The sequence below is a fragment of the Natator depressus genome, chromosome 9 (genome assembly GCF_965152275.1).
Source record: "Natator depressus isolate rNatDep1 chromosome 9, rNatDep2.hap1, whole genome shotgun sequence".
Lineage (NCBI taxonomy): Eukaryota > Metazoa > Chordata > Testudines > Cheloniidae > Natator > Natator depressus.
This window is the reverse complement of record NC_134242.1, coordinates 46,741,119-46,753,781: the sequence shown is the minus strand read 5'-3', so window position 1 is coordinate 46,753,781 and position 12,663 is coordinate 46,741,119. Positions and strand designations below refer to the sequence as shown.

Genomic DNA, 12,663 nt, shown 5'->3' with positions numbered 1-12,663 from the left:
ACTGGCCAGGCTACAGTGTGAAAGTTCTGTTTGTTTCTCCTTGATGAAACCCCCCGCCCCTTGGTTCACTCTACTTCCCTGTAAGCTAACCACCCTCCCCTCCTCCCTTTGATCACCGCTTGCAGAGGCAATAAAGTCATTGTTGCTTCACATTCATGCATTCTTTATTCATTCATCACACAAATAGGGGGATGACTACCAAGGTAGCCCAGGAGGGGTGGTGGAGGAGGGAAGGAAAATGCCACACAGCACTTTAAAAGTTTACAACTTTAAAATTTATTGAATGACAGCCTTCTTTTTTTTGGGCAATCCTCTGTGGTGGAGTGGCTGGTTGGCCGGAGGCCCCTCCACCGCGTTCTTGGGCGTCTGGGTGTGGAGGCTATGGAACTTGGGGAGGAGGGCGGTTGGTTACACAGGGGCTGTAGTGGCAGTCTGTGCTCCAGCTGCCTTTGCTGCAGCTCAACCATACACTGGAGCATACTGGTTTGGTCCTCCAGCAGCCTCAGCATTGAATCCTGCCTCCTCTCATCACGCTGCCGCCACATTCGAGCTTCAGCCCTCTCTTCAGCCCGCCACTTACTCTCTTCAGCCCGCCACCTCTCCTCCTGGTCATTTTGTGCTTTCCTGCAGTCTGACATTATTTGCCTCCACGCATTCGTCTGTGCTCTGTCAGTGTGGGAGGACAGCATGAGCTCGGAGAACATTTCATCTCGAGTGCGTTTTTTTTTTCTTTCTAATCTTCACTAGCCTCTGGGAAGGAGAAGATCCTGTGATCATTGAAACACATGCAGCTGGTGGAGAAAAGAAAAGGGACAGCGGTATTTAAAAAGACACATTTTATAAAACACTGGCTACACTCTTTCAGGGTAAACCTTGCTGTTAACATTACATACATAGCACATGTGCTTTCGTTACAAGGTCGCATTTTGCCTCCCCCCACCACGTGGCTACCCCCTCAACCCTCCCCCCTCCCTGTGGCTAACAGCGGGGAACATTTCTGTTCAGCCGCAGGCAAACAGCCCAGCAGGAATGGGCTCCTCTGAGTGTCCCCTGAAGAAGAGCACCCTATTTCAACCAGGTGACCATGGATTATATCTCACTCTCCTGAGGATAACACACGAACGGACGTTGCTTGAACGCCAGCAAACATACACTGCAATGCTTTGTTGTACAATGATTCCCGAGTACGTGTTACTGGCCTGGAGTGGTAAAGTGTCCTACCATGAAGGACGCAATAAGTCTGCCCTCCCCAGAAACCTTTTGCAAAGGCTTTGGGAGTATATCCAGGAGAGCCGCGAATGCCAGGGCAAAGTAATCCTTTCACATGCTTGCTTTTAAACCATGTATAGTATTTTAAAAGGTACACTCACCGGAGGTCCCTTCTCCACCTGCTGGGTCCAGGAGGCAGCCTTGGGTGGGTTCAGGGGGTACTGGCTCCAGGTCCAGGGTGAGAAACAGTTCCTGGCTGTCAGGAAAACCGGTTTCTCCGCTTGCTTGCTGTGAGCTATCATCTTCTTCGTCCCCAAAACCTGCTTCCGTATTGCCTCCATCTTCATTGAAGGAGTCAAACAACACGGCTGGGGTAGTGGTGGCTGAACCCCCTAAAATGGCATGCAGCTCATCATAGAAGCGGCATGTTTGGGGCTCTGACCCGGAGCGGCCGTTCGTCTCTCTGGTTTTCTGGTAGGCTTGCCTCAGCTCCTTCAGTTTCACGCGGCACTGCTTCGGGTCCCTGTTATGGCCTCTGTCCTTCATGCCCTGGGAGATTTTGACAAAGGTTTTGGCATTTTGAAAACTGGAACGGAGTTCTGATAGCACGGATTCCTCTCCCCATACAGCGATCAGATCCTGTACCTCCCGTTCGGTCCATGCTGGAGCTCTTTTGCGATTCTGAGACTCCGTCATGGTCACCTCTGCTGATGAGCTCTGCATGGTCACCTGCAGCTTGCCACGCTGGCCAAACAGGAAATGAGATTCAAAAGTTCGCGGTTCTTTTCCTGTCTACCTGGCCAGTGCATCTGAGTTGAGAGTGCTGTCCAGAGCGGTCAAAATGGAGCACTCTGGGATAGCTCCCGGAGGCCAATACCGTCGAATTGTGTCCACAGTACCCCAAATTTGACCCGGCAAGGCCGATTTAAGCGCTAATCCACTTGTCAGGGGTGGAGTAAGGAAATCGATTTTAAGAGCCCTTTAAGTCGAAATAAAGGGCTTCATCATGTGGATGGGTGCAGGTTTACATCGATTTAATGCTGCTAAATTCGACCTAAAGTCCTAGTGTAGACCAGGGATAGGTTAACATTTGGCCTCACAGTTATAACCATTGGTGACATTCCATGGATCACAGCCAGTACCACAGTGTTATTGTGGTTTCTAGAACTGCAGGCTATCAAGACAACACATTACACCTAGACCCCGCACCATGGCAGTCCATCCAGGCAGGCTGGGCACAACTCCCTTCAGAGCTCATTGGTGCCACTTAGAACACTGCTCATAAAGGATTTAAAAATTACACGAGGCATAATGATCAAACCAGATCACTTTGGAAGGGAGCAAGGCAGCATGATCTAGTGGTTAGAGGATGAAACAGGCAGGCAGGAGTTCTAGGTTCTCTTCTTGACTGCATCTGGCTTGCAGCGTGACAATGAGCACGTCTCTGAATCAAGCTGTGCCTCAGTTTCCCCATCTTTAAAATTGTAGTTAGTTACCTGTTTCTCAGGGGTGTCGTATGGCTCAATCTCATAGAAAGGATTGCTATACAAGTGCAAAGTATTATTGTTATTATTATTATTTCACCAACAAACAGAGTTTGCCAGCCTGCAGCGTTGCATCAGTGCACCAGTCAGAATTGACTCTTCCATCTGGGCATGTGCTTTACCATGATGGTGCTGCAAGCGGAATGGTGGTGTACTTTGCATACAAATAGCTGTATAATGGTGTAGGAGTGGGTGGCTGTCCCTCCCTGTCAATCTCAAAGGCCACACCCCCTCACTCTCAGGTCCCTCTCTAGGCAAGGATTATTGGGAGATTTAGCAGTCTCTAAAACTCTGGCCCTCTAGGCAGGGCCAAGTGGCAGGTAGTCCAGGGCTCTGGCTGCAGGCAGGGCACCGTGCCACACAGCCCAGGGGCTTATGCAGATGGCAGACAAATGCAGGCCTCTTGGCCTAAGATGGGGAGGTTGCCACCCCTGGGGTGGGGTTTCAGGGGGTAGGGGAACTCCAGCCCACCCTACTCCACTGGGTCAATGGGGATCCTACCGCAACACACTGACCAGTACTTAGGTAATACCACAACCAGAGTAGAGTCTGGTGTCTCTGAGCTACTTCCTACACTCTTCTCATGCTGTACCTGTGCCTTGGGGTTGTCCTCAGTCTCCCTGGGTTACACTGCTAACGGCAGTCCCAGCAACTTCTCAGCATCCCTGGCATCAGGCAGCTCCTCTGGGTCCTCAGTGCTGTTAAGGTATCTCTCTCAGGCTCAAGCCCCAGCAGAAAGCAAGAGGCACCCACCTCCTCCAGTGATTCCAGCCCAACTGAGCTAGAGAGCCCGTCCTTTATACTTCCTGTCCCGCCTCTCCGCTTCTGGTGGGGCAGTTGTGGGTGTCCTGGCTCCATCCATGAGGGAATGGGCAGGGTTCTTTCCTTGTCAATCTCAAAGGCCACACTCTCTCATTACAAATGGTATTAATGCAGTATTTCTAATCATGATACCAGTGCAGTTCCTCCTTCATTCCACCACTTTAGCCCTAGTGATTATCCACTGTGTCACTGGGGTGGAAATAACAATCCCTAAAACATGGCTATTTGAGCATATTTTCATTGGAACAGCAAGGGAAACAAATGTTATATCCTTCCCAGACTGGTGCACTATGGACCAAATTCTGCCCTCATTTACATGGGTGTAAATTCAAAAACACTTATTACTGAAGATTCTCCAGATTTATACTGGTGTAGCTGCGATCAAAATCTGGCCCTCAGAAAAGTGACTGTGTAAAAGGGTCAGATCTACTTCCTACACTGACCAAACTGGCTCATGACTTAGCAGTTCAGAGCCATCACCGTGACTGGAATCTGTTCTGCTTCTGGCCTCATCAACAGAGTTCCAGCTGCAGAACCATTATTACTGGTGATGCTGCACAAGCCAGAAGACCCCACAGTGACTGACAGTTTGCAGGGCTGGAGATTAGATATACGTGAATTGAGCAAATTTGATCGAGAGTCACTGGGAGATAATTATGGAACCCCACCATGCCATTTATACCGTCCCTTTTCAGAGTAGAATTGTATGTTCAGAAAAATCAACTGCAAGGCAAGTGCCTGCAGAAGTGCTGGAACAATTTGTGTAGTGGGGGTGCTGAGAGCTATTGAACCAAACTGTAAACCCTGCATATAATAGAAACTACTTCAAGCCAGGGGGTGCTGCAGCACCCCGAGCAGTCCTAGTTCCAGCACCTGTGCATTCCTTTGTTATGGGCAATGGGGTGTAGCTAGCGGAAGATGAATGCAAACAATCTGCTACAAAAAATATTTAACACGATCCAAATAAATGTGAGTTGGTAGCACTGCATGAACATGAGCACCCAATGGCTTTGCAGGAGAAGGCCCCAGGGATTCAGCTGCCACAATAGTCTTGAAGCTGGAGTTTATTATTATTCATGAGATTTGCAACTGTCATGAATAATTCATCAGCCTGGATTTAGCATGATCTTCTCTGCCATTGTACAGCAATAGCCTGCTGGGTTCTGCATGCAGGCTCTGGTGATTTGCTCCTCTTACTGGGAGTGACACAGTGCTCTATTGTGGGGCCATATTTCTACACAGGGCTTCTCTTTTCTGTAGCTATTGCATGGTTTGAGGAGGATCCATCAGACATTAGTTCTGCTGTTTTGTGTTTGCAGGTACAGTGTGAACAGTGGCTGGCAGTTACTCTGGCTCTGCACTGGCCTGTTCCCTCCCAGCAAATCATTGCTGAAACATGCCCAGAAGTTCATCGAGACTCGTCAGAAAGAGACCCTGGCTCTGGACTGCAGCCGGAGAATTCAGAGGGTAATGAGGTAAACAACTGACAACCACACGAGCTCAAAAATCATGAGTCAGGCCCCCAACATCCTGAGATGGGGTTAAAAATCATAAGAGGTTGGGGTTTTTTTTAAATGACAATTTTGGGTTTTTTCTTTGCCTTCTGAATTCAGAGCCATTAGGGAGCACACAAGTCACATTCACAACCATGAGAGCTAGACGCTTTTAAATGGAAGCTGAGATTCTCACAGAATCACATGACTCCAGGAGCTGAGGCTTTATGAAAAACACCAAATATTATGAGACTTTTGATAAAATTGCAAGAGTGGACAACACTGAGATCCCCTTTTAGGATTCCCCGCATCATACAGGAATCATTCCACCCTTCAGCTGGAAATGAGGGTGTGTTTTGATTCTGTGGTATCCAGACAGTAAACTCAGTGTATGCCCCCTCCTCCTTTGCAGGTAAAATGTTGGGTTAAATTCATTATGCTGAGACTCCAGTGAAGCTGATGGAGTTGCACAGTGTGTAAATATGGCTCTGTGAACCAGAACCGTGCTGAGAAAAGCAGCAACATCTGAGTGGGGCTCCTGGCAGCATACATCCTGCTCAGTAGAGACGCCAGATGCACCAGTATCTTGCACCCTGCCTGGTCATCTACACCAATGCAATTCTCATTCTCACTGGGTTGTGTTACAGTTACACCCATTCTGCACTGGTCTGAGTGACATGGGGGCAGAGCAATGGGGTATCAGGCTCACAATACCTCTGGTGTACTGAGGGGGCAGGGTGCTTAGGTGTACAGCAGGTACAGAAATACTGCTCTGCAGCCAAAAGCTGATGCATTGTGAGGGGGAAGCAGGGCTAAGATAATGCCCTGCTTCGCCCTGACATGCCCCTTCTTTAGCAGGAGCATTGTTGTCAGCATTGGTCTGCTTCCCTTAGTGCTCCAGAGCACTAGCAAACCAATGGGGACTGCCATGTGTGCATGCGTCTATCCTCTGCTTCTCAGCCCCTCGGAAAAACCACAGGAGCTGAGAGCAAAGCCCACATACAACAAGCGGGAGGGATTGAAATTCTCTTTTGGTTGGTGTCATGAACGTGACGAGGGCCTATCACAGAAACTGAAGTGGCTGGTGGGATCACGTGGCCATTAACCAATCCTTTGTATTGCATGCTCCTGGATGGCCCATCTGATTTTGACAGTCCTTCTAGCTGGGCAGAGGGGAGAAAGGGGTTCACAAGCTCAGAGCAAATATTTTCCAAGTTATAACACATTTCCTTATAGCACAGAATACTGACATTGCAAGTGAGATTAATGCATGCAGCAACTTACAAGCATTTCATAGAGTCTGAACACTAACTACATTCTTATGTGACTATTTCCTATTTTGAGCAAAACAAACAGATAGGGGAACGAGTCTGGTCTCCAGCTATGCGTTTGTTACTTCTTAGCGAACGGCTGCAGCCTGGGCAAGAGCTGGCGCCTGGCCTGCCAGTGTCACAGACAGCTTCCCCCTTTCCTGGCTGGTGTGAGCTCCTTACGTGCTCCAGCCCCAGTTCATCCTGACCCTGGTTGTTCCAGCTGTTTGTTCCAAAGAGACTTTCTTCCTGACCGTTTCTCCCTTCCAGCTCGTCTTCCCCCCGTCTCTAGGAGTGGGCCCCGTGTCTAGTCCCTTCCCCCTACCTTCCCTGGCCCAGACTCGGTCGGAATGCTAACTTGGCTGCTTTGCCCGCTCTCAGTGGGTGGCATTGTACAATTAGGGGAAACGCCACTGCAAAGTGAATTTGCCTTTAAATTGCCTGATCAACACCAGGGCAGGAAAGCTATTCATTGCCTTGTCTTCTGAGGGGACTGAAAGTCTCCTGCCTCCCCCCAGAGTGTGCCGTCCTTCCACAGGGCAGTGCTCAGCTAGACAGAGTTTCTTTAGCCGGGAAAAGCAGCTTTTTATTAAATGAAGATGGCCTCCATTAAGTTGCCCAGAGAGTGGGAGGGGGGGTACCAGAGCATGTATGTTTCAGAGGCTGTTTTTTCTCCTCATATTAAAGATGGCCAGACACTTCCTCCCTCCCTGTGGCCTGTCTGCTCTGTCAGTGCTGATTCTTCTCCACCAGCCCACAGGGAAGGTGCGCTTCCTAAGACTCCCCTAAACTCTGGGGAGGGGGAGCCAAACTGGGCTTCTGGGACTATCTCTGGTCCTCCAGGGCAGCATCTTCATGCCATGGCTCCTGGATGGGGAAAACCAGCGCCGGCATCCCAGTAGGTGCTCGGGGTACCTTTCCTCCCCACCTAGGGTTACCATACATCCAGGTTTTCCCAGACATTGCCTCTTGTTTGATCCTCCACAATCTGTCTCAGCGAATTTTTCAAATAAGAGGTAATATCCGGGTGTTTTGCAGAGCAGACATGGTAGCTCAGAAAGAGCCTCCTGATTGGTTCTTCCCAGTGATGAGCTGCCAAAAATCTTAACAACCGGTTCCCTCCTCACCCCATGAGGGGGCTGTGGCCAACCCCCACCCCCTGGGACTCGTGCCCCATCAAACCCCCCGCGTTCCTTGATGCCCCCCCCTCCCCAGGACCCCTGCCCCGTCCATCCCCCTCCCCTGTCCCCTGACTGCCCCCAGAACCGGGCAGGAGGGTCTCGTGGGCCACCATAGTGGGTGCCCACCCTGCCCCTAAGAGCCAGAGGAACCTGCCGGGGAGCGAGGTGGGGAGTCCCGGTGGTGCTTACCTGGGGTGGCTCCCAGGAAGCATCCGGCAGGTCCCTCTGGCTCCTAGGGGCAGGGTAGCGTAGCTAGGGGGGGAACAGGGGGAGCGGCCACTCCCCCCACTGATCACATCAAAAGTGGCGCCTTAGGCACCAACTCCGTGGGTGCTCTGGGGCTGGAGCACCCACGGGGAAAATTTGGTGGGTGCAGAGCACCCACTGGCAGCTCCCTGCCCTGCCCCGTGCCCAGCCCCAGCTCACTTCACCTCCGCCTCCTCCCCTGAACGCGCCGCCCTGCTCTGCTTCTCTGCCCCCGGCTACCCATGAGTCAGCTGTTCGCGCGGGAAGCCTGGGAGGGCTGAAAAGCAAGCGGCGGCTTCGCCCTCAGGCCCAGGGAGGCAAAGGTGGAGGCGAGCTGGAGCAGGGAGCGGTTCCCCTGCGTCCCCCGGGTTACCTGCTCCGGTGCGGGCAGCCCTCCTCACACCCCCCCCGGCCCCAGCTCACCTCCGCTCCGCCTCCCTGGGCTTGAGGGCGAAGCCGCCACTTGCTTCTCAGCCCTCCCAGGCTTCCCGCGCGAACAGCTGATTTGCGGGAAGCCGGGGTGGGGGGGTGGAGAAGCGGGGGGGGGGGGGGGGGGGCGACACGTTCAGGGGAGGAGGCGGAGCGGAGGTGAGCTGGGGCTGGGCGCGGGGAGCTGCCGGTGGGTGCCCTGTACCCATCAAATTTTCCCCGTGGGTGCTCCAGCCCTGGAGCACCCATGGAGTCGGCGCCTAAAACACCACTTGGGGCCGGTTGTTAAATTTAGAAGCCTTTTTAGAATTTAGAGCCCTCGCAGGACAACCGGTTCTAAAAGGGCTTCTAAATTTAACAACCGGTTCTAGCGAACCGGTGCGAACCGGCTCCAGCTCACCCCTGGTCCTTCCCCTTCATCCGCAACGGAGTGGTTCCTATCCACCCAGGCTCCAGCTCTCAGCAGGGAGGTGCTAACTAATGGCTGGTGCTGAGTCCCTGGGTCTGTGCCAGCTGCCCTGCCACCATGACAGACAGCGATACTGCCCCCCGCACCTCGAGAGAGGCCCCAGATACCCCTCCCAGTACTCACACTGAGAATGACTGGATCCTGGTGAGCTGAACGGGGTCACCTATCAACAGCAGTGCTGTTAAGCAAATGTTAGGTTCGGTTTTCCCCTCCCTAACTGAAATTCACATTACTAAATTAGAAGAAATGAGGTTTTAAAAACAACCAAAATAACTCTGTATGCTGGGTCAGAGGCGAGGCCAAATTCTTCTCTAAGTCACGTGGGTCCCCCCCATCCCATGCCTCCCCATTGATCTGGCTGGCCACAGCAAGTCTGGTCTGCCCCACTTCTCCCCACTACCTGAGCTACTCCACAAAGTGCAGGAAACAGAGAAAATAGCAGCACCCTAAAATAATGGGCTAGCTTTGTCCCTCCTGTGCCTCTGTGGAGGTCTGGACTGAGTCAGACGCACCTCCCCTTACCTTAAAGTGTAGCTCTACCTGTGGTGTGACTGTGTGAAACTGGCATTGCGGAATACACTTCCACACCAACCCTGCTCAGTTGACAGGTAAAAACATAATGCTTCTAACAGCCCTTCCAAGCTGGGGGCTTGCTGGCACCTGCATCATCAGCTGTAATAAAGATTCTGCATTGGAATCTCAGTTAAAATTCTGTTGACAATATGTGAAGTGGAATAGAATCTAGCTCTCTCGCCATCTTCTCGCAAACAGGAGGAAAAAATTATGTTAACCATTAAAGACAGGAGCTACGATGCTGAATACACACAAATGCCATTTTTATCTAGCCACTTTGCAGAGTAGAATGGCTTTTTAATGGATGTTCCAATCAACCCGCACATCCTTGCCCTGTTAATATATTTAACATGCTTTAGGGCCAGAGGTGCAGTGGGAACGTCTCCTTTTGCAAAGCCAGAGTGCTGGGGTCTCTGCGTCAGTTTAACATCTCACTCTGCAGCTCCCCAGGGGGATGAGTGAATGCCCAGCTCTGAAGTGCCTTGGGTTGTTGTTTTCCAGGAGTGGCTCTCGGAAGTGGGCTCCCCATAACGTGGAGGTGGAGGCCATCCAGCAGAACATCACCAAGATCTCACACAAGGTTTGCTTCCCTAACAATACAGAGCAGGTGAGAACTCCCTCCTTCTCCCACCCTTGACTTCTTTGATTCATGTAGGGCCACTTTTCAATGGAATATGGTGCTGCTCTGTGCAGAACGGTGGCTGAATTGCACTCTTTGTTTGGTTCATAAGATCCACCTAGATCAGTGGTGGGCAACCTGCGGTCCGCGGGCTGCACGCAGCCCATCAGGGTAATCCGCTGGCGGGTTACGAGACAGTTTGTTTACGTTGACCATGTGCAGGCACGGCTGCCCACAGCTCCCCGTGACCGGGAATGGCGAACCGCGGCCACTGAGAGCTGCAGGGGGCCGTGCCTGTGGACGGTCAATGTAAACAAACTGTCTGATGGCCCGCCAGCGGATTACCCTCATGGGCCACAGGTAGCTCACCAATGGCCTAGACCCACAGAGAGTTCTGAATTGTCAGCAGCTGAATCTGTTGGTTCTAAGCACCCCTTTTTTCCCAGTCGCATTCCATCAGGGTTTCTGTTATGTTTTAGGTGTTTGAGGTGGGGACAAACACCAGAATCCGGAACCTGTGTCAGACCATTGCCTCCAAACTGCAGCTGAGCTCCTGGGAAGGATTCAGCCTCTTTGTCAAGATCGCAGACAAGGTAACTCCGCTCCGATGTGCTAGGATGGAGCGTGGCAGGGAAGCCTCCCTGAGGCAGCCCCCTTAGCTGCCAGGAGCCGGGGCCACAAATAAGGGAGCAGATTATTGCTACTTTCCCCTTTACTCTGGGGACATGAGCTGCAGAGACAAGAACTTCCAGGGCATAATGCTGCATCTTAATTCACAACTCATCTTAATCAACAGTTTCACTAATGACTTGGATAATAGAGTGGAGAATATGCTAATAAAATTTGCAGATGACACCCAGCTGGGAAAGGTTGCAAGCGCTTTGGAGGATGGAATTAGAATTCACAATGATATTGACAAATTAGAGAATTGGTGTGAAATCAACAAGATGAAATTCAATAAAGCCAAGTGCAAAGTACTTCACTTAGGAAGGAAAAAAATCAAATGCACAACTGAAAAATAGGGAATAGCTGGCTAGGCAGTAATACTGCTGAAAAGGGTAACAGAGGTCGCAGGGGATCACAAATTGAATATGAGTCAATGTGATGCAATTACAAAAAAGGCTAATATCATTGTGGGGCATATTAACTGAAGTACCATATGTAAAACACAGGAGGTAATTGTCCTGCTTTACTCAACACTGGTGAGGCCTTAGCTGGAGTAGTGTCCAGTTCTGGGCACCACACTTTAGGGGACAAGTTGGAGAGATTCCAGAAGAGAACCAAAAAAAAAAAAAAAAAAAAAATGATGAAAGGTTTAGAAAACCTGACCTATGAGGAAAGGCTAAAAAGACTGGGCATGTTTAGTCTGGAGCGAAGAGGACAGAGGGGGGAGCTGTAAGTCTTCAAATATGTGAAGGGCTGTTATGCAGAGGATGGTGATCAATTGTTCTCCATGTCCCCTGAAGGTAGGAGTAGTAGTAGTAATGGGCTTACTCTGCAGCAAGGGAGATTGAGGTTAGATATTAGGAAAAACTCTCTAACTATAAGGATAGTTAAGCACTAGAATAGATTTCCAAAGGAGAATGTGCAATCCCCCATCATTGGAGGTTTAAGAACAGGTTGGACAAACACCTATCAAGGATGGTCTAGGTTTACTTGGTCCTGCCTCAGCACAGGAGGCTGTCCTTGAAGGCCTTCCAATGTCCCTTCCAGCCCTATGTTTCCATGACTATATGAAGGTGCATGGTGGTTTGGGATCTGTGGTCTCTGTGGGTAACATCCCTATGTGAAGATGAGTAGTTGGGGACAGAAGGGGAGAATATTGAGGGCCACACTTGGCCCTTAGGCTGCTCCTTGGCCACCACTCCAGTATCAGGAGGGGAAAGATCACTTACTGCACACTGCTGGGTTCAGATCCTTTCCATGCTTAGGGTTGGACCCTGTGAGGTGTTGGCCTGTAACTCCAGTTGGCTTCCATTGTGATGGTGGGTGCTCAATACCTCCCTTGAATAAGCTTATCCCCAAAAGCCCCTCCGGCTCAAGCTGAAGCCAGGCTGTTGGCGCTGGCAGTCCAGCAGGTGTTCCCTCTCCTTCTGGTGCCATTTGATCTTTGTGCACCAGGAGGAATAGATCGTCTGCAAAGCGCTGAGCTCCAGGAGAGAGGAGCCCTGTGTCTGCCAATACTGCAGCAGCAGGAGTTGGCTGAGAACAGGGTAGGCAGCTTCTGTCTGTGTTAAGGGCAAGCAGCCAGGGAGGAGGGAAGAAAAGAATGGCAACAGAGTAAAACTCCAGGGAGGGAGGGACACTTCCATTAGCCTTCCTCCTACTCTCCCCCAAATCTCTCCTCTCATTTCCCTTTGCCTCTGATCCTTCCCCTCCATGTCTGTGCTCTCGTTGTCCGTACTTTTGGCAGGGACTCTGGGTGATGCAATTTCCTTCCTCCCATTGCTCTGCGTCTTGCAGGTGATCAGTCAGAATGAAGCCAACTACTTCTTTGACTCCTTACGGCAGGTGACTGACTGGACTCGGAAGAACAAGCCAGGGAAAGATGGTAAGGAAAGGGATCTACTCTTGGTAGCTGTGTTCATCTTTGGCAGAGCAGTGGGTGCAAAACAGGATCTGTTCATCCTTTGTGAACGTCTGACTGGTGGGCTGGTAAAACCCATTTCTGGCATGGTGTTCGTGTGCACCGTTGGTGTCGCTTGCCACAGTACTAGGAACCAGCTGACCTGGAGCAGCAAGGACAGGGCTGTTAAAGACTGTGTGTG

The 12,663-nt window shown here is 51.0% G+C and overlaps 2 protein-coding genes across 2 annotated transcripts in view; one reads left to right on the top strand and one right to left on the bottom strand.

Annotated features, from left to right (window-relative positions):
* The window catches only part of MYO7B (myosin VIIB), an 89,942-nt gene that overhangs the window by 68,325 nt on the left and 8,954 nt on the right, over positions 1-12,663 (top strand). Inside the window, exons 40-43 of the mRNA XM_074964029.1 lie at positions 4,895-5,050; positions 9,778-9,883; positions 10,375-10,488; positions 12,359-12,446. Coding sequence (XP_074820130.1) covers positions 4,895-5,050; positions 9,778-9,883; positions 10,375-10,488; positions 12,359-12,446 — 464 coding nt within the window. The remainder of the gene's footprint in view (positions 1-4,894; positions 5,051-9,777; positions 9,884-10,374; positions 10,489-12,358; positions 12,447-12,663) is intronic.
* The window catches only part of LIMS2 (LIM zinc finger domain containing 2), a 78,044-nt gene continuing 65,690 nt past the window's right edge, over positions 310-12,663 (bottom strand). The window contains exon 10 of the mRNA XM_074964034.1: positions 310-791. Within this exon, the coding sequence (XP_074820135.1) occupies positions 734-791 (58 nt within the window). The 3' untranslated portion in view covers positions 310-733. The remainder of the gene's footprint in view (positions 792-12,663) is intronic.